This window comes from Plectropomus leopardus, chromosome 7, assembly GCF_008729295.1.
Source record: "Plectropomus leopardus isolate mb chromosome 7, YSFRI_Pleo_2.0, whole genome shotgun sequence".
NCBI classification, from domain to species: domain Eukaryota; kingdom Metazoa; phylum Chordata; class Actinopteri; order Perciformes; family Serranidae; genus Plectropomus; species Plectropomus leopardus.
Genome location: NC_056469.1, coordinates 28,359,812 through 28,387,227, shown reverse-complemented (window position 1 = coordinate 28,387,227; position 27,416 = coordinate 28,359,812). Strand labels below are relative to the sequence as shown.

The 27,416-nt window shown below is 37.8% G+C and overlaps 1 protein-coding gene across 3 annotated transcripts in view; it reads left to right on the top strand.

Moving 5' to 3' along the window:
- The first annotated feature begins 4,147 nt into the window (after nt 1-4,147).
- dgat1b (diacylglycerol O-acyltransferase 1b) overlaps nt 4,148-27,416 on the top strand; it is a 45,965-nt gene continuing 22,696 nt past the window's right edge. For all 3 annotated transcript variants that reach the window (XM_042489759.1, XM_042489758.1, XM_042489757.1), the window contains exons 1-13: nt 4,148-4,544; nt 6,995-7,082; nt 7,773-7,813; nt 8,514-8,599; nt 13,780-13,832; nt 15,290-15,395; nt 22,091-22,219; nt 23,069-23,137; nt 24,046-24,149; nt 25,644-25,682; nt 25,899-25,940; nt 26,057-26,101; nt 27,291-27,403. In XM_042489759.1, the coding sequence (XP_042345693.1) occupies nt 4,303-4,544; nt 6,995-7,082; nt 7,773-7,813; nt 8,514-8,599; nt 13,780-13,832; nt 15,290-15,395; nt 22,091-22,219; nt 23,069-23,137; nt 24,046-24,149; nt 25,644-25,682; nt 25,899-25,940; nt 26,057-26,101; nt 27,291-27,403 (1,157 nt within the window). In that variant the 5' untranslated portion in view covers nt 4,148-4,302. The remainder of the gene's footprint in view (nt 4,545-6,994; nt 7,083-7,772; nt 7,814-8,513; nt 8,600-13,779; nt 13,833-15,289; nt 15,396-22,090; nt 22,220-23,068; nt 23,138-24,045; nt 24,150-25,643; nt 25,683-25,898; nt 25,941-26,056; nt 26,102-27,290; nt 27,404-27,416) is intronic.

Below are 27,416 nucleotides of genomic sequence, written 5' to 3'. Positions count from 1 at the left end.
AGATTAATTATCCTCAGACATATCATAAAATTATGAAGAACAACTTTAACAACTAAAATTATAATATTCGATGGCCTGCGCCATTTCTGAAAATATCACACAAAAAAAACACTCAGGAACTCAGAGCTTCCAAAAATTTCCACTTACAAGATTATACATTCTACATGGGGGGGCGTTCACAACGACTTATGTCATGAACACAGTAAACTGACCTCGAATGAACGCACCATTTCAACAAGATGTTGCACTGCAGAGGAGTAAGAACTCTATTACCTGCAGTGTCAAACTGCATTTGCTGTAACCACCAGTAACTACATTCACAACAAATCAACCAGGACTGAAATCTTCGAGATTGCTGCTTTAACCTTGCATCAAAACAGACAAAATCAGTCACTTATTTATAAAAATTCATTTACAAATGCATTTTCTAATAAATGTTCTAACCCTCAAACACCTGGATAAATATCACTTTTCTTGTGCTGCATCAGACACCTTTCATTAAACCTCTGAAAACCAAGAAAATTGGTTTGATTCCTAAAAAAAACAAAAAAAAAAACAAAGAAAAACCTAAAAAGCAACTTGGCAAAAAAAGGAAATAATGTCAAAATTAGTTAAAGGGATTACATGATCAAAGTCCAATAAAATTATATTTATGATTCTCTTAATTATATATTTAAAATGATGTTACAAGAAAGACAACATTTTATAGTACTTTCTTGAGGCAATTTTCTTTTTGTTTATTTTTATTTATTTATGTTTTCTTTTCTTTTTTGCTAATTTTCAGGTAATTTTCTCATAACCTTCTGCTAATTTCTTGCTAATGTTCGGGCCTTTTTTTGTTGAGTTGCTTGTCACCCTCTTCCCATGCTTTTGAAAGAAATCAAGCTAATTTGCTTATATGTTCCAAAGTGTTATCTTGACTTATCAACAGGATGTTACACAGAGAATGTTTTCACAAAACAAGGACTTTAGGTTTTGCAACTAGGACTCTCAAGACACAATGGCATGACTCACCAAAAGGTTGAAAGAGGATTCAAGTCTTGGAATCCCTCTACTGGCTCGTAGTGCAGGCTGAAAAAACAATGTGGAAGTTGTTGCACTGACGTGGCTGATGAGACGTTTCCTCAGTGGAATCATACCGCTCAGCCTCCCTGAAGAAGATTAAAACAAATTGTTAGAAAAGAAACCAACCAAATTCTGAAACTCCGCAGGAACTACGCTGTTTTTGCCCTCGATAATGAAACAGAATTACTGGCTTTTTATTATTTCACCATCACCACAAACGAAACAAAAAAAACCAAAACTAAATGAAATCCAAAAAGGCAACTTGAGATGGAGCTCAATATATTTTAATGGTCTGGGGAAAACACTGTAGTTTAGGAGTTAAAACAATTAGTCATAAGTTTCCTATTGATCCTCCCCAAGGTCTCTTATCCCAGCAACTGCAGACAGGCTCATTACTCTAAAAGACAACCTTATAGACAGCAAGGACTGATAAACCTGGATCAATGCCACTGATCAGTTCCCACCTCACTATGGATAAGCACACAGAACTAGAATAGACAGAAAGGGCATTCTCGTTAAATCAAAGCTTTCAAACAGTCTTTTGGCTTTCTATGCACACAGAGTAACTTGCAGAGTGTGATGTAATTATCCTGTTTGCCACAGTCTCGGGGAAGATAGCTGAAATCCAAACTCATTATAGTACTTTGGCCAAACACTCAAAAGAGATCTGCATCTTTAACAAGACTAACAGTCCATATTAGTCACACTGGTGGACCAGTGAGGCTAATGCTCATTAGAGAATACAAAACTATGGAGGGGTACAAATTAGACACTTTAGTTTTCTTTCTTTCTTTCTTTTAGTTACTTATTTTTAGTGCAGTACAAGCAATCAACAAGAGGACATACTATGTGACACAGCCCAAGACAAATGGGAGATGGGTGGACTAGACTTAAAGCTGAGCACACAAACAAAGCAAACAGTACAAAAAAAACAAAAACAAAAGAGCCTAAAAGAGCAAAACAGCTACAAAAACAAATAAAGGAAATATAAGGTTTGACTTGGATTATATGATATTAACACCCTAAGGTGTGTGAAACTTTCATAGATTCTTGCCACTAGCGAAATAACCCACATGAAGTTTGGTAGGTTTGGAGCATAAACTGGATAAAATAATGAAACTAGCTACTGTGATGTCTCCCATTATTTTGTGTGCTCGTGTTTTAACCCTCAAATTCGGTATTTTGGGTTTTTTTAGCTGTAAGCCTCCACATTTGGTAGGGGTGGGGGAAAAAACGATTCACAAAATAATCTCGATTCTCGTTTTTAACGATTCAGAATTGATTCAAAAATCCTAAACAACGATTATAGACCAGATTTACGATATATAGTCTATTCTTAACCCTCTAAAATTGGTATCATTTAAAAAAGTCTTAATAATTTCGAGACCGTTTGTCGTCTTACTTTTGTCGCCGGTGACAGCTGCCGGCTGTGCCGCTCAGAGGGATGTCTCCGATGCATAACAGCTCTTTTAGAAGCCTCAGTGTCCAGCCTGGGAACTCGGGTGTTTTTACGGGACCTTTGTTCAATAAATACATAATGATAAATCCGATATTGGGTGTCTTTCGTCTATATTTTATCCCTATTTCGATGATTAAAGTACATTAGCAGCGATGCTAAGCGCCATACTGGTTTCCCATGATTCCGTAGAGAGGTCGGAGATTTGATTCGGTCTTGTCCACCAATCGGAAGACGAGCCAACGCTTTGTATCCGCTTACGTAAGCCATACGTCATCTGAAGCAAACTGCACTGTGATTGGTCTAATCCTCCTGTATCTATCGCTCTGTGTTATTGGTAGCGACTAGTGCATTAAAACAAACTTAAATAAAAAAAAATAATGAGATAAAGGATAAATCAGGAGACAGTGTAACAAGCAGCAGGGCCTCATATGGATGTAAATTGTTTAGTGCCTTTACACTTGTGTTATTTGTTCTATTGTAAATTTCTAAATTTCTATTTCATATTTATTTTATATTTGCTACACGTTAGGCATTCTGTGGACAGCAAAGTAAGAATTTCATTGTACAGGGAAACATGTTTCCATACTGTGCATATGACAATAAACACTTTGAATTGAATTGAATTGAACTCTGTGTTCACTGCAGGCAGGAGAATCAGGCCCCTCTCTGAAGTATCAGGAGTGTGATGTGGCCCTCTGCAGCAACATGTCAATATAGGGAAAATTAGCTATAGCTACATAATGTCTCCAGCCTCAGCTATCACCGGCAAGGAACCGTTAAAAACTACATAAGTCCCGCCCCATAACTAAAAAAAAATATTTGACATGCCTCCCCCTTTTTGCAACAGTCCCTCAAAAATGACAAACAGTCCCTGTATCACAAAATTTATTTTTTATTGTTTGTGTGCGTCTGATTGATTGATTGATAAAGTACAGATACAGATAATCTGTAAATGCCAAATATCAGTCCTGGTAATCGTCAGGGTCGATAATTTGTCGCCAGACAGAATCAGAATCATAATAATAAATACTTTATTGATTTATATGAATTTCTTTTCCTCACAGTTGCTATGATGCCAGCATAGAGAATTATAGCAGTAGAAATAAGTACCTACACTGGTATATATAAGAATATAAAACTTAAAAAAAAAAAAAAAAAAGTATGTCAATATGCTCAGTATGTGTGTATACATAAATGTAAAATACTTAAATAGAAAATCCACTCAATCTGTAAAAAAAATTTAAATTATAATAAGGATACTGTGTTGAGTGTGTAAAATATAAAACTATAAAACTGTGTCTTACGTGACTTTTCAATGTTAGAAATATTAAACTGTTTTTATTAGCAGTAAGTTTATAGAAAATCTTTAACTGACAGACTCTTGAGTACTCGTTTATCCTCATCATGCATTAAAACGTGCAGGACCACAGCAACAGTTCTGTTGTGTAAGACTGTAGTCTGGGAGGGGGGCAGGCTTTTAGGCAGACTGACAGGTAGTTCCTCATATCTCTTCTTTGAATAAACCCTCAGGGTCTGACTCACCTGTCAGCTCCACTGCTCAACCGTCAGGTTACGATACTGGGCGGCTGTTTTCTCCATGTGGCGTCATGAATACACTCCTACCTCCTGAGTAAACTGTGCGCATACATGAGCTCTGGGCGGATTATTTAGCAGCTCTTCCACTTCCCTCTCCCGGGCTACGAGCAACAGGCATGCTACCATCAGAGGTGAACTGCTTAAGTCAACTTTAAGTAGCTTTACAGTTGTTTTTTGTCATTATGGGTGACTTGGACGCGACCGGGACCCCGACTCTCCGGAGAAGGGCGACGTTTGCAGCGAGGAGAGACGCGAGCCTGCTGCCGATGAACGGGAGGTCTGCGGCGGCGTTTCAGAGCTCGTTAACCGCTGATACAGACGGACAAAATGAGCAGGAGAAACGAGAGCCTTCGCTGGAAACAACGCGGTCTAAATCAAAAAGCGAGAAAAGGAAACGCAGGAATGACATAACAGAGAGACTGAGGTGAGTTAAAATTGTACTTACCAAACTGTGGTGTCGTTTGAGGAAAGTTTGGAGCCGTATGTTTGTTTGTTTCGCGGTCAAAAGTTGCAGCAGGGCTTCAAAACTGCCAATGACTGACGCTGCGTTTACTTAAAATTGGTATTTTTAAGGCTTTATTTGGTCAGAATAAGTTGTAATGTTAGCTGGTTTGAATGTGTAGCAGACAGTGAGGGGTTAACTGCTTCGTCAGGGTCGCTTTAGGTCATACTGAAACAAGTCTTGTTGACTTCGTGTCGCCCATTCATTCATGAACATGATTCCCATGACAGCTAACAAAAACTTATTTTTTGAGTTTATTTGCGGGCCACAAACCAAAGTTACAGGTGCAATCCTCCTCCTCTGTCTGCAGAGCCTGGACTTTGAAAAAAAAAACTTTAGGGGCTGTTCATTATTTATCAAGGGGAGGTGTAAATAGGGGACAGGCATGTTAAATAATGTTTTTCAAGCACTGGGTAGGGACTTTCTAACCCGTGGCATGTTCTTGCTCAATTAATAATACAATTTACCATTGCCAGAAACTGTAAAAAAACAAAAAAAAAGCAACCTTATCATTGGATTTTCACATTTCCAATGGTCATTGAACACATTATGTGGGACAAAGGCCTCATAAAGAAAAAAACATGACCAAATCTGATCTTAAAATTGTAAAATTTCACCAAAAAGTACTTCATCCAGTGTCTCATTTAAAATCTTGCTAAAAATAAACTATTTACTTTAAAAAAAAAAAAAAAAGTGAAATCAACCTGCCTTATTTTGCCAAAATTACACCATTTATCAGTCCCTCCAGGAACACGGGCTATTTTTGTGTTAACAATAATAACTTCATTTATATAGCATATTTAAGTTTACAAAGTGCTTTGACAAGCAAAGCAAAATCAGAGATTAAAAGATTTTTTTTTTTTAAAAGCAATACATCTAAAAAAAGGAAATAAAATAAATAAAACCTGAATAAAATAAATAAAAATAAATAAATGCTGCAGCCTGAAACTATCAAAACAGAATTTGTTTTTGGATTATCATATACCCAACGGTTCTTGAACACATTATGTGCAACAAACGCTCACCAAATCTGAGTTTAAACCAGTGATAGTTCATCAAAATCACTTAATTCTACTTGTCTCATTTAAAATTTGGCCAAAAATGAACCGTTTGCACTAACTAACCAGCATGCTCGACAAGAGTTTTGAAATCTATTAACTAATATAGGTTGGAGAAAGGGTCGTGCATTTTCCTTAAGTCATTCAAGGAGGTTCAAGGAAAAATATTTGTAGCTTTTGGGAGGTAAAAATAAAAATAAAACAAACAAAGTCATTCCCCAGCCACCCCCCTCCTCTGGTAAATAAAGAACAGTCCCTTACCCTGCATGGCTAACTGTAAACCATGAATGTCTGTCTCTGTGACTGTGGCTGTTGATCGGGGGCGTGTCTAATAGCTCTGTGAACAGGGTGGATTGTGGGTTAGCTTAATCCCCTCAGGCCAGTTATATAAAACCAAAGTGTATCCTGTGAACTGAATTGGCACTAGTTAATATTTAGTGTTCAATAAATCAGTCAGCAACACTTTATTGTGGTGTACTGTAATGAGATAATAAAAGTAATGTGTTATTAAGGGATTTAAGTTGAATCACACCATTGAAAATTAGATCAATTTCTTTTTTACTAAAACTGACAGCAAATCAAATCAGTGTGTGGGTTTATAAAAGAGAACAGTTTATTTCCATTAATATTCATTGTTTTATGTGCGATTAATATGATGACACAATTAAATGAAAATTATTGAATCTTAAAGAGACAGTTCCCCCCCCCCCACCCCCCACAAAAAATCTGTCCTGAGATGCAAAACATATTTGAGCTTTATAATGAAGGTAACATGGTCTATTAGGCCAAAATTTGCCGATCAACATTGCTAATAGATCTATATGAGCAACTATTATGTACTATTTGTAGTTTTAAGTATTCAACATTGGTGGTGTAAGCAAACAAATCTGTCTACACACACTTAAATTCTCTGTTTCCCTTTGCGACTTTTCCTTTACCCCTGCAGTAGATGCACCCTTTTTTTCTGCATGGTTCACATATGTAGTTTTGTTGAAAGAAAATATTTCCTACATGAAACTGCTCACAACAAGGTCATGATTTCAGGAAGGAGACATTTCTGTTGAGTTTTTCAATAGTTTTTATGGCACTTTTAGCACCACAAGCCGAGTTCCACCTAGTTCAGTATATTGGAGAAAGGGAAGACATCTCTTCAGCCGATATCTCCAACACTCTGCAACTCACACCATAACAGTCTACACTGATAATTAGCACTATAGGTGAGAGGAAAATATTTATTTTTTTCATTTTGGGATGAACTGTACTTTTGAGCTCATGATTGTTTCACCTATTTATCCATGTCATTTATTTCTGTAGCTGCCATAAGACACAGGAGTCCCTCCTGAGTTCAGCCAGTGGTTACAACAACTACAGAGGAATCCTCAACTGGTGTGTGGTCATGCTGGTAAGACAAAAGTTTTCTCTTAATCTGTTGGCATTGTATATAGTGCATAGCTAACAGCTCCTACAGTGTAATAGGCCTCTCTTGTTTGTTATCTGTTTAGGCTGCACATGTTCTTTTAGTTACTTTACTGTCAAATGTTTCATTAACGGGTCTCTATTTATGTGAAGCTCAACACCTTTCCTTCTCTGTGCCGGGGAGAAGCAACAGAAATTGAGGGGGTATGGAGAGAAACGAGGCTAGCAAAGCCGTTGTGTTAATCCCGGCTTTGAACACAGATCGTTGTGTTCATCGCAGGAGGTTTCCCTTCATTCCCACTGAACTTCTGTCCCATCCCCAGGCATAGAGCCTTTGTGCTGGGTAATGAGATATTACAGTCCATTTAGAAAGAGGAAAAGCGAGAAGGAGAGATTTAAAAAAAGAAAAAAAAAGCATGTGGGGAGGAGGAGGAAGAGGATGAAGAGGAGGAGAGATGAGATATAGGGAGAGGTAGGAAAAAGAGGAGCAACAGTAAAAGACAGAAAAGCACTGAGGAGGAGAGAGGTGATATGGGAGGATGCATTTATTGGATTAAATGTGTAGGAATGACAATATGAACAAATGAAAGAAACAGACATAAAAGAGGATGTTATTGTGGAAAGACGTACATGAGACGGTTGGGTGAATATCTTTAGCTCTTGCTTTGTGTTGCAGGTGTTGAGTAACGCTCGGCTCTTCCTAGAAAACCTGTTAAGGTGAGTAAGTCTGGGCTCTTATGAAAAGCATTTTGTATTTATGCATTATGTTTTTGAGTTGTCCGTCCCATTATCGTGATTGCGATGTCTCAAGAACGCCTTGAGGGAATTTCTTCAAATTTGGCACAAAAGTCTTTTTGGACTCAACAATCAACTGATTAAATTTTGGAGGTCAAACGTCAATGTCACTGCAGTCTTACAAAACACAATGATCTGTCTGTTACTCAAGAATTCATGTACTTATGATGTAATTTCAAATCACAAATGTCTAAAAGAATGAGATGATTAAGTGATAACATTTTATGTTCAAAAGGTTAAAAGGTCAGATTCACTGTGACGTCATAATTTTTTGCAAAAGCACTTTTTCTGGCCATTATTCAACATAGTAACTCAGGAACAGAAGGGGAGACGTTTGGTCAGATACTGAATTGGTGACACTGATCTTGTGTCCACCTTGAAACTGAGCTGGTTGTATAGATCTTCTGTGCTGCCGGGGGGAAGATATGTGTAAAACATTCACATTTTACAGTATGTATCTTCTCACAACAACATTCATATTTGTATGTTTGTCTATTATCCTGGCTTCATATGAGTCTGGACAGATAAGGATAAAAACTGCAACTTGACGGGCTCGTAGAGACATACAACCACATGGCGATAATTCTAGTTTTATCTGCCATTTTTTCTTTTTGTTTGTCAGGTACGGTGTTCTGGTGGACCCCATTCAGGTGGTTTCCCTCTTTCTGAATGATCCCTACAGCTGGCCAGCAGCATGCCTGGTGATTGGTAGGTAAAAATAGATAATAGAAATAGATAATTAACATATTTCAAGTTTTTTGGTGGTGTGATCTGCCTCATTGCGACACACAGGAGCATACTACATTCAAAGTTTTCCGCTATACATTTTTATGGTATATCACAGTGAAAGTCTGCAGTGGTGCAGCTTACAGTGTCTCTAGAGGGACAATCACCTGCCCTATATACTGCACACTGGCACTGCGCTGCAGAGAGAGGAAGAGAGTGAGAGAAATAGGGAGCAAGAGAGGAGAGAGAGAGATGAGTGGGGGTGAAAGGAGAGAAGCTGTAGGGGGAGGGAGATGTAAATGGGAGAAAAAACCAGATGGGAAGAGGGAGAGAATGCAGGGATGGAAAAATGAGGCAAGTTGGAAAAAAGGGGGAGAGTGAAGGAGAGGGAAAGGAAGACAGAGAGAGATGTGAAGTGCTGCATCGGCACAGGGCGAGAGGAGAGGGAGGAGGAAGAGATGGATGGAGTTAAAGTAAATGACCGCACTGACGATGGTTAAGAGACAGGTGAGAATGGGAGTGTGTTTACAGTAGCATGGACAGTAAAGCAGCTCATTCCCAGAGGGCAATCTGGAGACACTGCAGCAACTCACGCACACACACACACACACACACACACACACACAAAACCCCCAACACACAGTAAATGAGGAGTCTACAGTGTGTGGCAGCTAAATGGGTAAAATTTGGAAAACCAGCCTCAAGAGTTTAACATTTAGGTAACTGTGCCTGAGAATGACCAGAATAAAAGGAAAGCTGACACTAATGTAAGGTATCTCACTACTGCTGCTGCCAAAATTTCTGCCCGAAGCTGCTCCGTAGATACCTGATGAAAGGTTTACGTGTGTCGAACAGGTGCTAGATGGAGCTGTTTGTTCCAGTTTGATGCACGACTGCGCTCAATCGTTGATATTTGTCAAAGATGCTCAACAGGCCCGATTCCAAAAGAGATAAAAAAGGACATTAGTGTGATATGCATTTCCTGAGGTCTCTGCTCTTTGGGTAGGATAAAGTGTGTGATGGAGAACATAAAATAAACACAGACTGAATCTTATTTGGGTAAAATGTCATAAGCAGCCCTGTTGGAGAAAAAGAGGGTTTTACTAAACTTTTAGACTTTTTCAGTGGAAAAAAAATGCTTAAATAACAGAAATTTTTGCAACTCATAATATCATAATTTGCTGTGATGTCCATATTCCCTGAAAATGTGAGTTGTCCCCGTGTTAAAAGAACTTCTGAGAGGAAATTTCAGATAGCTCCAGTTGTGTGTGATTTTTGTTTACTTTGTAGAGGTGCCGTTTGGGTTAAGATAAAATGTGACAGTTGCCTAAAAACAGCATCTCATGAAACTGTAATGAACATTTTTTGCAAAAACCTGGTGGAGCAATGCCTACTTTATCTGAATAAAACAGTTTTCACTTGAACACGAGAGCCCTACTTTGTGTTTAAAAATTGGGAGGGACAAAGCGGCTCAGACGAAAAAAAAATGAATTGATTTTTAAACAGTTAATATTCAGCATTTTTAAGGCAATGTCATGGGGGGGATTGATATTAGTAGATCATTGCACCACATCGGGAAATAACAGCACATCAGAGGGACATGTATAGACTACTACCAAGGGCGTGGGTTTTATTTCAACATTCAGGGAGACATAATAAGTGGGATGTCAAATTTTGAGCAAGGCAGTAATTCTGATTTTTAGCTTGGACAGTGCACATTTGTTTACTCTATATTTACATTACGTTGTATTTTTTCTTATTGCGCAAATAAATCTCTCAAAGCATTCTGATTTGTTTCTAAGCATTTCTTGGTGCAAGCTATTTTCATTACATTTTCACCAAATTATACTAAAATAATGTCTTAAAGTAACAAAGTAGTCCACTTCAAAAAATGTCGGTGACTTGTTTGCAGTGTAAATGACACTTACACTTCTGCACGATTAGCTTAGTTATGGACAAATCTGGTATTCGTCACATTCGTTCTCTCTTGTCTCTTCATACACCATGAAGTCAAAAACAAGCATGTGACTGCACCATTAAACAAATTGATTTGGAAGGCAGTGCTGATGGATAGATGTGCTGATGACAGAATGATAAGACCCAATAATCAAAATGTGTGACAGTTAACACATCTGCTCACTCAAGATTAGATTGATTGACATGCTAATGCACTGATTAGGGTCTTAAAATGGAACAATTGCTGCAATTATGTGCCATCAGTGTGGCTCAGCCTGGTCTAGTCAGGGTAATGAGCAATCTGCAGAGCAGTGGTTTCCTTAAGTTCATTCAGCAGTGAGTTACCCTGCAGTTTAATCTGACACTGCTGCAAGATTTTCAAAACAGAAAAGTCTACATACAATTCAGCCCAATTAGCTCCATGCTGAATCAGGCTTAGTGGTAACAATTAACATATAATAAAGTGCATTAAAGTACATTAAAACTGTAGTTGGTAACTTTTATACAAAGATTTTTTTTCATATTTGCTGAAACTGAGAGAGTTGGTTTGGCAGCAGGCAGTGCTTGGTACTAAACTATTCCCGACATGGCGGTCGGGTTACAAACTTTCTCATTTTACAGCTAAACAGTACACTAAAATATATTTGTTAGCACCTTAATTTGACACTCAGAGATTCAAGTACGGGAATACCTTAATAATCCAACGTTTATTGACATGGTAGTTGAAAAAGTTATTCAATATATTTGAGAGGAGAACAGATGGATAAATTATTTTATGAATTATACATTCGATATTATTATTACTATTAGATACTATTAAAAAATGCGGGTTTTTTTATGTTCTTTGTATTTTTTTAAGATAATATTGTGGGCTTTCTGCCTTTTTTTTGATAGGACATCTTAAGCGTGATGACATGCAGCAAAGGGCAGAGGTTGGAATCAAACCCATGGCGCAGAACTGGGCGCTTCATTAGATAAATCTTTTAAACTAGAAAGCTGAGAGCATTTTTCTAATGCTGTATGAGCAGTTGGAGCTCGGAGCGCCAACAGGTTGGTAAACTCCAGCAGATAGTCGTCACCAGGATGCTTCGCTAGCTTGCAAAACACTCACATTGGTGCAGTGTGAACCCTTGAGCTCAATCTTGTGCCTGAATAAAAACAACATGTTCATTATTAACTTATACATTTTAAGCCCTGTTAGCTCCATTAACAAATTTGCACTTTTGCATCCAATGGTTGTTGCTAACAAGTTTGTCCTTGAAAAAAAGTATTTAAAAAAAGTACTTGAAAGTCCTTGAATTTGACGTTCCCTTGTTAGTGAAAACATTTGAGGCAAGAAATAGGCAATGCAGTACAGAACTTTGATTCATATTTGATCAGTGCTGCCTAGTTTGACCGCAGTTCACGAGCAGTGATTGACACAATTGACAGCTTCGTTTGAGACTTCTCTGCTCTGATTGGTTGTTTTCAGTGCGCTGCGTTAGTTTCTTTCAAATGCCATTAGGAGCTGTTGGAAGACGAGGAGGAGCATGATTTTTTTCTCAGACTGTCTGTCTCATGTACTACTCTTAGAATATAGTGACAGTTTCAGCAATGACGCAAAGTTATTTTCATTAAAGTTAGCAACTGTGGCTTTAATTATACAATGTGGCATGTGAAACTTGTTTGTTTTTGATAAAATCAGGATATTGTAGCTGTTAAATATGAAGCAAGTTCTCGTTTTTTGAAGTGTGTGTATGTGTGCACATGCTCAATTACCTTGTCACTCTAACTAGCAGTTGGCGTGTGCTGTGCAACACATATGCTCTGTTAGTGCTGGCTCATTTCTTTCATCAGGTGTTGCTGGTTAATCATGTGTGTGTGTTTGTGGGTGTGAAACAGCAGGGTCTTGCTAAAAAGGGCGGTGTAAAGCTTAATGCACTTAAATACTCAACTTCAAACCAAACCAGCATACACAGTAGACTTAAAACCAACATATCTTATCCAGAAGTGCTTCAAAAAGAATTATCTATATAAAATTCTTCAAGGATGACGTTTAGACCTACCAAACAAGAAGTTAACGTCACCCTGGTTCCCTGGATAAAAAGCCAGTGGTATTTTTCCATTGGATGTTGGATTATTGCAGAAAATAAGCTCTGTGGTAAACAAAAGTGTGTGATACTTGACATGTTTTATTCAAAAAGATAATCTTCACACAGGTACACTACTTTTATGGTTTTTGAAATGTTAATGCAAAAAGAGGCTGTTGAATCTCTGTGGTCTAATTTAGCCACTTGTAATCAACTGCCTTTTTAAAGACATGTGAAAGCTTCAAAACTCGTGAGAAGGGTACAAGTCGTTTTGAAATGTCATGCTCGACTTTTTGGCTGTCACTTTTCTTGGGAAGGGCTGGGGGAGTGGGGGGGGCGCCATATAGTGACCATATTTCCATATTTGGATGAGAGGTTGGAGCTGTGGAGGATTAAGGGGTAGATTTGTCTCACAGATTGTAGTGACGCCTCACTGACAGCCTGTCATGCAAAGCAGTGCTTCACAAACAAAATAAAATAAAAATAATCAAAATAATCCCAAATTACTCCAAAGCTAAATTAGACGGAACGGTTTCCCAGAGTCTCGAAATGTGTCCGAGGAACACTTGGAAAAATCTGGGTGAGTTAGATAAGTTAAAAAAAAATCACACTCTGTCATGGTTGTTGAAATTAGCTTTAGAAGCCACAATTTCACAGACCAGGCTATAAATCGTAAGTAATTTTGCTGTTAAGTTGGGCATTTTAACATCAATGGGGAATAACTCTGTTTTGGAGCAAGCCTCAGGTGGCCATTAGAGGAACTGCAGTTTTTTGGCTAGTCCACATAGGCTTAATTTCTCAGCCTCGGAGGTTGCCACTTGGGATTTTCTGTCATGTTCAATGTCGTAAAACAAAATGCGAAAGTCTCTTTAGTTTGTGTCAATCACAGACCTTATTTTAAGGCACCTAACCCAAAACCTATTGACCTAGAGACGAGGGAACTGGGAGTGCTAAAATGCTAATTCATTTCCAGGTTTTAGGACTCATTCCTGCAGCACTCTTTCAAATAATTTTTTTCTGTTTCTGAGATTCATTCCATCTTGCAGAGACCCTTCAGAAATTGGTCTGCAAAGGGGGAAAAAATCATATGAATTTTTTTAGAGAAAGTGACATGAATCTCTCGTTGTGTTTTAACAGTGTCCAACGTGTTCATTCTGGTGGCTCTCTACACAGAAAGGCAGCTTTCGAAGGTAAGTGGAGAGACCCCGGCTTGCATTAAAACATCAGAGCGCTGTGGATTTTAACTGTTGAATTCTGAGCACTTTCACAACTCCCAGGAGGGATTATTTTTCTAAAACTGTTCTCTAAAACTGACTGACTAGCTGACCCTCCCCAGTTGCAACTGCCAATGTATAATGGTAAAATGAGGAATTAGTTTCACCATCTGCATTTAGGGCATATTTAGTTATGCTCTGTCTGTTTGGCATGAATATGGAACATTGAGAGCTTTTTAAAACTTTAGTAGGCCACCATAACTTGAAATGTGGTTCTGTTTTATTTCAGAGATCTGTTCAAAAGCAAAGAAATACTTACAGTGTTTGTGTTCAGCTGCTTTATTCTCATTTATTCGCAATGAAAATGAAATAAAGACAGTTAGTCAGGTGATGATGGTTTAATCTTGACACCTGAGTAAATTGGCTTGGTTTCTGTCAAAATATGGGAAGAAGGCAATGAGCGACAAAAGAAGAAACCCAAAAATTAGAAAGAGATTAGTTAAGGCTGTCCCTTGAAAATCACAGATTGGGGATCATCTGTTAGAGACGCCTTAGTGCCTTAATTGAAAGAGCAGTCTTTTTTCTTTTTTTGCTTTTGCTGGTCATTCTGCTGTGCAGTGGGGACATTTTGGCCTCCAGATTTTGCTGTGGAGTGAGCGCTCTTGACTTTCATCATACTCTTTGATACAAGCGGTTGCAGACATGCAGGCAGCGACACAGAGGGAGAGCGAGACCGCACCATAAGGTGAAGAAGAGGTGAATTTGCAGCTCACAGCAAGTTCATACGATACACTCTCTGGCTTTTGTTTGATATCTAGTGTGGACGAACCTGTTGTGGCGCATTTGCAGTCATTAGTGCTGTTTGCTTGTTTACTGTATTATATGAATGGCACACTGAGCGTCTGACTGAGCTCCTTTAAGACTTTATATGAGAAAAAAAAACCAAATGGTCAAATATTCGTATTGAACTGCCGACACTGAAATTAGTGAAAGGTACAAGAAAATTACCTGTAAAAAAGAAAGCAAAAAAATAAGCAAACAAATAAATGACCTGGAAGAAGTGCTTGAGAATTATAATAATTCTGTAACAAATTTATATATTTAATTAGGAAAATTATAAGTATGGTTTTTCCTTGCCTTTTCTTTTTTTCCTCTTGACATTTTTTCCCTCGCTTTTTACAAATAATTTTCTAAATCCACTGCTTTCTTTCAGTTTGTGGAACATTGCTCATTGCCCTTTTTTCCCATGTTTTTTTGAAAGAAATCCTACAAAATTGCTCAGTGTTTAAAGGTTCACGTATTTGTGAAAGGTGCCGAAAGCAGCACAAGAAAAGTGATGTTGCTCCAGGTTTCATGGATTAAAATAACCTGGATGTCTTAAAAAACAGAAAAAAGAACTCCTGCTGACTCTCTTTTCCTCTCTTTCTGCTCAGGGTTCATTCACTGAACTTGTGGGACTTCTGGTCCATTGCATAAACATGGCAATCATGCTAACATTCCCCGCTGCAGTGGTCCTGCTGGTCCCCTCCGTGACCCCAGGTAAAATGTTTTTTTACTGTTATCAAAATACCATCTCTGCAGCCTCGCTACTATCTGCTGTTCATAACGGAGACAAGTAGTTGCCTAAAATAGTAGCAGGTATTATGCACCCAAACCATTATCCATCCATTGGTAGTTAACAGTGTTGCCATGTGTATAAAACAGAAAATAATGTAATCGTAATAAAGATTAAGAGGACATTCACACCCTTGCCCTTCAGAGAAACAGTCGACCAGTTTGATAGTGCAGTAAAAGGCATCCCTTATACCGAGCCATAATTGGAGTCGGTTAGTGGTAATGGACCAGTTGGTCATGACTGGATCATTTCCAGCTGGCTTTGAGGAGAAGAGAAGGGAGGAGAAGAGAGGGGAGGAGAGGAAAAGACAGGAGAGGAGAGATGCCAAAGTAGGTGTGGTTTGCAGCACAGGGTCATCCAAGGGTCACCTTCTCCTGTCTTCATCAGGCCGCCTGACAGAAACCATGGCCGCCTTCCACAAATGACAGTTCAGCCGTGATAAATTAGCAATACTGTACACAACATGATACTCCAGCACATTGTACTCTTTGTAATGGTTAATTTAAAACATTATAGAAGCAGTTTTGACAGAAATTGTCTGATGTATGTTGTTAGGACTTTTGATATGTAATAGGTTACATAATTACTAGTTACTTGAGATGGGCATTTTAAGTAAGTCCCATATCTGTGCTCACAAAAAAAGTATATATACCTTTGGAAAAGTCATGGAATTTTATTTCTAAAACCTGTATAAAAACACACGATGTGTCCAAAAACTGTTGGAACTTTAAACTTTAAAAAATCCAACAATGATTTCTGTTGGTGTTATTTTGGGTGATTTGTTCTAGAGAACATGACTCTTTTTTTTTTAAGATTATTTTTTTGCACATTTGCATTTATTTGAGATAGGACAGCCATAGAGTGAAACTAGGAGAGAGAGAGGATGACATGCAGCAAAGGGCCGAGACCAGAATCAAACCCGCAGCCGGTGCGGCGAGGACACGTGGGGGCCCGCTCTACCAACTGAGCCACTGGGCGCCCCAAGAGAACATGACTTTAATTTTGTAATGTAAGGTGTGGCTCTCCAACACAGCTGATGTGCTTTGGTTATGTTTTTTTTTTTTTAAAAAAAAGGATATACTTTTTTTTTGGATTGGTAAATAAGTCAAGATGATATCAAGGTTCAAGGTGGCATTCAGTTGTTTTCATCAGGAAATTTGACTGTCATTGGGGAAAATGTATCGTAGCAAACATATTGTCTTTTAATACTCATTGTGGAGTAGTAAAATGTTTACAAAAGTGCACACATCTGATGTGAACAGTAGTCTTCCCCAGGCAGACTGGTGAACTGAGTATTTCGGTTACAGTAAAATCTTCTAACAAGGATGCATATTTAGGACGTATTTTTCACTTATCTCACAAACGTTCCACAGTAATAATACATTTAGCTCAGATTTTTTTGGAACAGTCACACTGTTTTCTTCAGGCTTTAGTTGGGACATCACCTCTAACTTTACGTTTGTCATAATTCACAAGACAGACAGATGATGATGGCAATCATCTCAATGTTTATTTGGTCCAAGACGCTGATTGTTTTTCATTTTCAGCTCATGTCCTGTTTTGGTATATTTCCTCTCCTCTCATCTGTTCTCTCTCTGGGAGGTGAAGGAGTAAAGGAGTCAGTCCATCTGTCTGTCTGCTCTCCTCTCTGCGCTGCTGTTCACACAGGAAGGGCAGAGACAGAGGGCAGGTATTTATGTGTGTGTGTGCGTATGTACAGATATGTGTGTGTGTGTGTGTGTGTGTGTGCGCGCGCACACGTAAACTGAGCTTTTGCATCTTCTGCACACTACTTATGCAACCGTTATTCAGCCATTCTACATAAATCCGAGTGCAGGAATCTGATATTAAGTTTAATTTCAAATAGTATTAACTTTCTTTCAGGAATACTGTAGTGAGGACTAGAAACTGTTCTCCACTCTTTATTTTAAATATTTTAATATTTCCACCGTATTTGATGTCCTTATTGTGTGTCCACTGCAAGGAATTCTTGGGTTCAGAATTAAAAGAACAGCTGAGTTTATCTGAGTTTGAGACACATCTATACACATTAATACAGTTAGACCACATTTACAGTAAAACCTGCATATTTGGTGTGTTTTGAAATAGGTGTAAAATGCAGTGTAACACTCTGCTTATGCAACCACTATTCTGCAATTGTATATTAACCCTTAAAAAACCTGAGCACATTGGCTTGATTTCTTTCAGACAGGAAAAGAAGGCAATGAGTGATCATTTGGGGATCAATAAAATAAAACGCTGATACAGATAGTTGGCAAAATGCCAAATATGGGCCCCAATAATCGACCAGGCGCTCCAGCCTTTTCACTTTGCTACATTTCGACATGATGAATGGCATGTTGGCACGTTAATTGCAGTATGTACAGCTGCATGTTAGCGGGAGTGTTAGTGGAATATTATCCATGTATATATTATATTTTGATTTGATCATTTTAGATTAGATTTTTTTATTTATTTTGAACATATATAAAAAGGAAAAGAAAATATTATACAAACACAGAGTAAAAAAAGAGTAATAATTACAGACAGTGAAAAATATGAAGCAAAAGAAACGGCCAAATACATCATGACATTCTTTACTTATCTGAAAAGGATTGAGAAGAAGTTAAAATTTAATAAATCCCACCCTTTCCCCATAAGTCATTGAATTTTAATTAACTAGCTTCCTTATTCATGTGAACCTATACTAAAAGTAATTAAATATATTCTATTTTAACGATATTTTGTGCATGCCAGTGTAGTCAGTGTGATAAATGAGAAAATTCTCTGCGCAGCAGAAGAATTCAGACAGGTGCTGTCAGTCATTGCACTTCTTTTGGGGCACATCTCAGATCCAAACATAGATGATTATCCATATTGCACAGGCTTGAGGGTGAGGTGTGTCAGAGGTACGAACATGTCACCTGAATGAGCTTATGTCTGCATGTCTACCAATGAAAAAAGTTTGACATTTTTACTCAGGTCACGCCCCAGAGAGGAGAGGCACATCTTACCACAGAGAATGAAGCAGGTTGATTTTAATCTGTCGGTAACTTCTGAGGCCTGTACAATAAAGCAAGTTTAACAAACTTATGACACCATTTGGTTATCTGGCTTTGCTAACCCTGGATGACCAGAATCTCATAAATGAAATACCTGTGTCACTGTTTTGTTTTAGAAACAGCCAAAAGTCAAATTCATCATAGTGAAATGAAAACAATAATCTATAATCCGAAAACAGAATAAGAAGGTGTAGAAACACTAGTTTTGTGATATAGGACTGGCTGTTAATATCCCTTAATGGCATACCTGAAGCACGCTGCAGAGATTCTGTGGGATGGTCGGGATAAACTGTGAGATTAGAGGTTACTGTCTGTACGCAGGACGAGTGAGAAAGAGAGAGAGGAAGCAGGGCCAGGGAGGTACGTCTGTTCAGACTACATCCTCCCCCGCCAAATCGGGCTGTCCATTCTTGCGAAAAGGGGAAGGAGCGAGAACAGAAATATTTCCAAATGCAAAAAGAAGACCAAATCTTAAAAAAAAAACATGCTAGTATAATTTCATATGACGGAAGTATAGAGTGAATATTTGCAAACTGTTTCTGCTACCTAAAGAGTGGGGAAGTAGTTAATAACTGATGAGGTCTGTCTGACTGAAGTGTTGCATTTATAATCACTGGAGCCAATTAAAAGTGTGGATTCTTTATCGGATAAAAAATTAACTTTTTTTGTTTTTTTCCTCCAGTTCTTGTCACACAGGTGTCATGTTATTCTGAGCTGCAGCGATGGAATCAGAGTATAAAATCAGTCAGATATTACTGCGGGGATAAAGTGAACTACACAATTAAAACTGAGCCACCATCCTCATCATTTGTTTATGTCATAAAGGAAAAACTTCCCCCAAAGACCTGTTAACAGGGAAAAAATGAATAAATAAATTATTATATATATATATATATATTATACAATTATATATAATATATATATATATATTTTTATTTTATTTTATTTTTTTCCTTGAGGGAGGTGTGGGATGGGTTTATTTTAGTATTACTACTATAGCTGTTATTTATCCTTTTTTTTTCTCAAAAAAACACAAAGGAAAGACTTTCTGTTTTTCTCATTAAAACACGGTCCACCTTGAAACTGCCTGTTTAGATCTTCTGTGCTGTGAGGTTGAAGATGTGTGAATCATCCATATTGTAGAATTTGTAGTTCTTGCATTGTTCTTGCATTTGTAGTTCATTTTTTCCCTGTTAACGGGTCTTTGGGGGAAGTTTTTCCTTTATGACATAAACATATGCTGCATCATCTGTATTTGAAGTCTGTCTGACTACACGTGAGTCTGGACAGACACGGATGTAAAGTGTAACTGCAGCCTGACGTCTGGAAGGCAAACAACCACAGGCGGATGTAAAGTTTTTTCAGTGATCTGTTTGGTCAATGGCCTGACGTCTGCGAAGGCAAACAGGTTGAGGCGGTAATTCTAGTTTTTTCAGTGATCTGTTTGGGTCTGTGTTGAAAGGTTGCGATCTGATCACCTGTCAGTCAATCTAAACCGGATCTGGTCACCTGTCAGCAGAAGTTACCATGGTGATTTTTCTCTACAAAAAGTGAACCAGCTTTGTAGTGAAAAGCCAGAGTTAACCCTGAAGTTTCCTCACTTCATGACTTTGCCATTCTAGAGTCTGCTGAAAGAGAAAAAACACAGTCATATTTTTGAAACTTTTAAGTGGTTGTGAGTTCACTGACAAATTTATGTTTTGGTGGACTCCTCTGGTATGTTATTTTTTTTTACACTCCAGCTATCTGTGTTTCTATGATTATTATTTACAGTTTTTGGAGCCAATCTAGTTGTCTGGAAGCCACGTAGAGCCAGAGAGGCAGATGGTTAATGGATAAGATCTGCTGTGGTTTGATGCCAGGTGTGCTGACCTCCACCTCACCCTGTTGGCACAACCGGCAGTTTTTATTAGTGTGTTTGTTTGTGCACATGTATGACTGTGTGTGGCAATATGTTTTTGTTGTGTGTGTGTCTCCCCTCTCTATTCAGCATGATCCTTTTGCTTATCAAGCATATGGTGATTATTGATAAAGACCTGGTAGGCAAACTGTGCAGTTGGCTTGTGTGTGTGTGTGTGTGTGTGTGTGTGTGTGTGTGTGTGTGTGTGTGTGTGTGTGTGTGTGTGTGTGTGTGTGTGTGTGTGTGTGTGTGTGTGTCTGTGTCTGTGTGTGTGTGTGTGTGTGTGTGTGTGTGTGTGTGTGCGCGCGCGCATGCGTGTGCGTGCATGTGTGTGTGTGTGTGTGTGTGTGTGCGTGCACACTCATAAAACTGTGTCAGAATAAGTTAATTAATCCAACATCAAGTATTTTTTGCTTTTGACTCACACTAACACTGACACAGTTTTATGAGCACACACACACACACACACACACACACACACACACACACACACACACACACACACACACACACACACACAAACTGGTAAACATGGTGACTATACTGTATAATAATGTCCTTGGCATAGTTAGGCTGCTCTCATACTTTGTGCTAAGATGATTTATTTTACTGGGCTTGTTTTGCTGTTTGTTCAAGATCAGATGACGACCTTTCTTTTTCTCCTTCCCTTTCTTTTTCCACTCTTTAAATCCCTCTCTTTCTCTCTCTATCTCTCTCTCTTCATTTTTCTGTTGCTCTCCATTCTGTCGCTCCATGATCTTACACTGTCTGCACCTCTTCTATGTTTTTGCTCTGTATCCATGTTTGTATCTGTCTGCAATTTCTAATGATTTTATGCCCAATCATTTTTGCTTTAAATTTTAGTTGCTGCTGTTTTGTTCTTGCATCTGGCACTTTTGATCAAGAGAAGCTCTTTGCAAATAGTATTTATTATTATTATAAGTAGTAGTAGTTGTAGTCATATTTTATTATTATTATTATTATCTCACACTTTTCACCACTTCATCTTTGATCAATCAGTCAAACTTTATGTTACTGCAGCATGCATGTTACCAGTGCAGCTAATTGTCAGGTTATTTTTAGGTGCATCAACTAAAAACTAAAATGTCCTCTCATATCTCCTACAGCGCTAAACACCTCTAAAACAGGCGTAATGTGTGCTCTCCTCTTGGTCTCCTCATCTCTCTATGTGCCCTCTTCCCTTCTTGCTCACTTTTCTCTTCCCTCAGCTGGCTTTCCCTCATCTCTGCCTCTCATCTTCCCATACTTCTGGACCCCAAACCCCCAACTTTTGCACGTCCCGTTTAATATTTTTTGCAAATCCTGCACAAACCGTACAGCTTATTCTAAAACAGCTACATTTTTCATTTTGTCATGTTACAGTGACTGTTAAATTGTATCTTTGTCATATTCTCTTGAGTGTTCAGGTGCTTTGTCTTATTTTTATTCCTCTTAACATGTTTCATGTATGCACCAAAAAAAGAAAACTTGTTACAGTGACTGTTAAAGAAGCAAATTCCCTGTAAGTGAAAACCTGCTTGGTAAAAAATCAATTTCTGATTTTGATTGTAGGCAGTATATCAGATGGTTACATATTGTGACATTACAGCTTTATCCACATCACCATGTTAACCATCATCTCTCTGTGTCATGTCAGTTGGTGGGGCCTTCGCTCTTGGAAGTTACACCATCCTCTTCTTAAAGCTTTACTCCTATAAAGACGTCAACATGTGGTGCAGAGAGCTGAGCACCGCCAAAGCTAAGAAACTGGCTCGGTCGCTGTCTTGTAAGTCACAAACACACAAATATATTTTGGCAATACTAAATTTAAGGCCTGATTGAAGGTGAATTCTATGTCGTTTTTAAGGTCAGTGTCTGTGTGTGTTTCAAAGGTCTTACCCAAAATGAACTCTCAGCTCCTTCCTCATGCTGTTACAGTGACATCTTATGTCAGATACTGATTACTGCAGCTCTAATACATAAAAAGGAAGTTTGACTGTTAAACATACAGGAACTGTCACAGTACTGTGTGGAAATTTTGATGGTGTAACAGAAATTATTGCATGTTAACATTCACATTTGAATAATTTTCTCTGTTTTTGTATGTATCAACCAGGGCTGGGACCATAAAATAATATCTTGATATTTCAGGGTATTTTTGCAATAACAATATTCTTGATGATATGACAAATTACTGTAAACATATTGTATTATTTATTTCAGGAACATACTATTGGAAAAAATAAGTCCTGTAATTTTATATGTCATAACAGTTTACTTTCAAATATTCAGAAAAAAATGAGCTCTCATTTCTTGAGTTTATAAACAACAACAATAAGTCTGAGTGAGTTTCAAATTCTGTATAAAAAATAAATAATAAAACAAAATAATACAAACCACAATTTAAACACCTAAACAGATGCCCAATATAAAAAAAAACTACCTTTGTGGAGGAAAGAGTTAGACAAAAAGTTAACTTTTCTTCTGGAGCTTCAGTATCTGCAAAATTGGCACACATGGCTAAGATGCGGCCTTGTATATATGCATTATTAATATACTCTGCACAGAAACTAGATAAAATGCTACTTAATACTTTGCAATGTCATGTTTGTTTGTGTATTAATTCTGCCCTCAGGCCCATCAGCACAGCACCTCAACGGGGGCAATCGTGAGGTGTGTTACCCTGGCAACCTCACCATCAGAGGTACTGAAATACATCTTTCAAGTTCTGTTTTTACCATATGCACTGCCTCTGTTTTTTTTTTTTTACCAGATTTGCAGAGTCCTTTCGCTGTTTTAAACATCTATTAAAATCCCACCTTTATAGGCCTTCCTGTAGAGCAACTCCATGTGTGATGTTTTTCTTTGTTTTCTGGGCTTGTTTGTTTTGGCTCTCATTGTTCTGTGTTAAATATTGTAATTTCTTAAAACTCAAGTCATTTATTCACTCATTTATTTTAAGTGTGTACACAAGGGGTCAACAGATTATTGGCCTGGCCAATTATCGGAGCTGGTATTTGGCATTTTGCCAATTATCTATATCTATGTTTTATTTTTATGATTGCAGATTAAAATTAATTAATGAAAAAGTGTGCGTATTACACTCAACCAACACCAGGGAAGGCGGTCTGCAATACATGCAAAGAAAGCATCAGCATGGAGGAACTTTTGCTTTGTAAAACCTCAAGGAGCTATTTTGATTTATAAATTTTTATTTAAATTTTAACTGAACTTTATTAAAAAAGAGTTGCAGGGAACTTGCTGTACATGATGTAGAAAGTTTCAGTTTTGATTAAACATTTGCTTAAGGCATTTAAGCAAAGTTTTGTGTTGGGAGTTTGTTATATTCTAAATTTGGGGGAAAAAGGCAATGAGTAACTTGCTATGAAATGTGTAAATTGCCTATTGGTTCAAATATCAATTATCGGTCTTATTTAATATTAATAATCGGCATCAGCCCTGAAAAACCATGATGGACGACCCCTAGTGTGAAGCGTTTCGTAACTGCATGTTTTAAAAAGTGCTATGTAAATAAAACTTACTTACTCTGTTTTACATGTTTCATTCGGTCACATGCTTTAACTCATCACACCGTCCTCTCTGTCTCTGTAGACATGTACTACTTTGTCTTTGCTCCGACTCTGTGCTACGAGCTGAACTTCCCCCGCTCTCCCAGCATCCGCATGGGTTTCCTGCTGAGGAGACTGTTTGAGATGGTGAGGAAATATCTCATGTCAGCATCAGCTGGAAAACAACACCTTTGCCGTAGCTGTGTGTTCAAGTCAAAAATCCGCTCCATGTTTCTGATCGTGATCGATCTGAGTGCTCAGGGGTGTTTTTGTCGCTGCTCTCACATTTTTACAAGCATCTCTTTAAAAAAAAAAAGTATTTAAGAGCAAAGAACACCTGCACAGCTTTAAGAACCGAATGTTTGCTCTATAGTGGATACAGATTTTTGAGTTATTTTGCTCATTTAAAGGTTCAGTGTGTAAGATTCAGGGGCAGCCAGCAGTGACGATTGCAGATTGCAACCAGCTGAAATTTCTCCTGGTTAGAATTCCTTCAGTTTTTATTGTTCATGTGGTTTTTACCTGGAGACAAATTATCCTATTAAGGCCTCCGCTTCTCCAAAGTAACCAGACCAGTTAATGCAGTTTCACATTACAAATCAGTGTTTCTCCAATGCTGTTTGGCATGTCGGATACGGCGGCTCACCCTTTTTCTCTGATAATTTAATGTGTGCTCGCCTTTTTTTTCCTGCTCACGATGTTTTAACCCAGAGCCGAATTAACCGCCGCGGTCTCCTTATCTCCAAAACAAATGGATCTGGCAATTTAAAAACACTGAATAAAGCGGTCTCATGTTCGTTGCATACAACCCTGTTTTGAGCAATTGTTTGGTTTGTCCATTCTGGGCTACTGTACAAGGTTCGCACGGTTATGGAAAACCCACAAAAGTCATGGCATTATACAATCTCCTTTTCCAGGCCTGGAAAAGTGATGGATTTATTCAAATTCATTAAAAGTTTTGGAGATTATTTATATGTGTAATGAAGTCGTTGCGGTGATCTTTTGTGGATCGCCTTAGAGATTAAAGGCTGCTGTTTCATTTTCATACCATGATTAATATTTGGCGTGACATATACTGCACAGTTCTCTTTGTGTTATACCATTTAAATAGTCATTACATTTTATTATGGGTCCTCAAAAAGCCATGGATAAATTTTGAATTTTTTGTCAATAAAAATGTGTGGGAACCCTGACTGTACAAACATAGCGGTGGCGGATCGTCCATTAATGAAGACGCGTTCGAATGTTTAAGGAAAAAAAATATTCTTATTGTAATATATTCAACTCCTGTTCATATTTTAAAATATTGGGTTTATGTTTGTAGTTTTTGCCATCATTATTAGCAACTATTATCATATTTTACCCATAAAGTTAATTCCTGAGTTTTTGGGGACATGATGACACCAGTCCAACAAGTCAAGTAACTTGAGCAGTCAATCAGACATGTAAACCATCTCTGTTTTAAACAGTATATTACTGTAAGGTAATGATGTATAAATTAAAAAAAAGTTTCTTAGAAGTTCAAAAAGCTTCATTGCTTCTAATATGTTGCTCTCCATATATTCTCTGTCAGTGTTTGGTGAATATTTATTTCTGTGAAATGAAGTCAATCACTTTATTGATGTTTGTTTTTGTCCCCAGCTGTTTCTCATCCAGATGTTAGTTGGTCTCACTCAACAGGTACAGTCTTATAATTTAAACCTAAACTGATGTGCAGTGCTGTGTTCATCTTTCCATTCACATTTCAAGATTTGAATTTCATGATATAAAGTGTTCCTGCGATTGTACGACTGGTATTGGAAGTACTATGGAAAAATGACTCTAAAAATTAAGCCTATATGTAAAATTTACAGTTTACGGTGCATGACTGACCACTTCTTGTCTTCTTTCTATCAGTGGATGATTCCCATCATTCAGAGCTCCATGAAACCACTTGAGGTGAGGAAAACAGACTAACACTGATACTGATGCTGCACAAAATAACATGCTGCTATGCTGCTATAAAATGCAGTTTATCAATCGTTTGCTGATCTGTGCGTCTCTCCTCTCTGTAGGACATGGATCTGAGCAGGATGACTGAGAGACTTCTAAGATTAGCTGTGAGTAAAAACACAACATATGTACATGGAGAAACCTTTACTCATGCTGTTTGCTGTTTTTCATGTTTGCTATGAGTTGATGACCAGCACAGAATAAAACATCACTTTTGTTATCTTTTGTTTTGGATTTAAACTATAACTCAGATTTATTTATTTAGGGTGTGTGTCCACATGGTAAAAAAAAGTGATGGCAGGGTGCTGAAGAGTGCTTTATCCTAGCACTGTGACACACTGTGCTTGGGTTTGGTTTCTTTTTTTAATATTTTGATACTTTATTGTGTCATTATTTTACAAATCAAAAGTACATTTACAGTTATTTATAGATTCTGACACAAACTTTCCTTTTTTTTTACACACATGAAAACACAGATGAAAAAGAGTTAAAGAAAAAAAACAATTATATATATATATAAAAGATGGGAATTTTTTATTTTTTTTAATTATTGGGTTTGGTTTCTAATATTTTGACATTAATGTTATCCAGAAAGGTAACATAAGACTGCACTAACAGTGTTGTGTTGACTACACAACCCACAACATGCTTACACACGTACAGTTAATAAGGAGGGTCCAGTATCTTGTCCATGGATACTTGGACATATTGCCTGGAGGAGGTACCGAACTGCTGACCCTCTGATTAGAGGATGTGTACTAGCCCGAAAATGTTCTGCAATCTGCAATTTTAATGTAATAACCCCACAAATGTAATACATTTTCTAAAAACGTAACGTAATACTACATTTCCAACATGACATCCAGAAAAGACACCTACTAAGTCCAGAAAAGAAATCTATATGAGGTACGTATACATGTCTTTTCTGGACATAGAGTAGGTGCCTTTTATGGATATAGTATAGATGTCTTTTGTGGACATAGTATAGATGTCTTTTTTGGACATTTGCTTGAAATTTAGTATTACATTTGTAGTAGGTAACTGCTATTAGTTTTACACAATTTAGGGATTATGCGAGTAACACAATGCTTGTTGTCAGGCTAATTGCAGCGATTAATCACTGTAATGAGAATATGCTTTAACTCACAATGACTTGAGAGTGTGGTTAGAAAACATGCTTCAGTTTTTCATCAGGCTTTTACTTGTAGTTAGTTTGGACATCTTCTCTAAAATGTCTCTCCATCATATTTTGTTCTTATTGATTTGGGTCCCTCCATTCCTCTAACTTTTCTCCAGGTTCCTAATCACCTGCTGTGGCTGATGTTTTTCTACTGGTTCTTCCACTCGTCAATGAACTTCACCGCGGAGCTGCTGCGCTTTGGAGACAGACAGTTCTACAAGGACTGGTGGTATGTGTCTGTG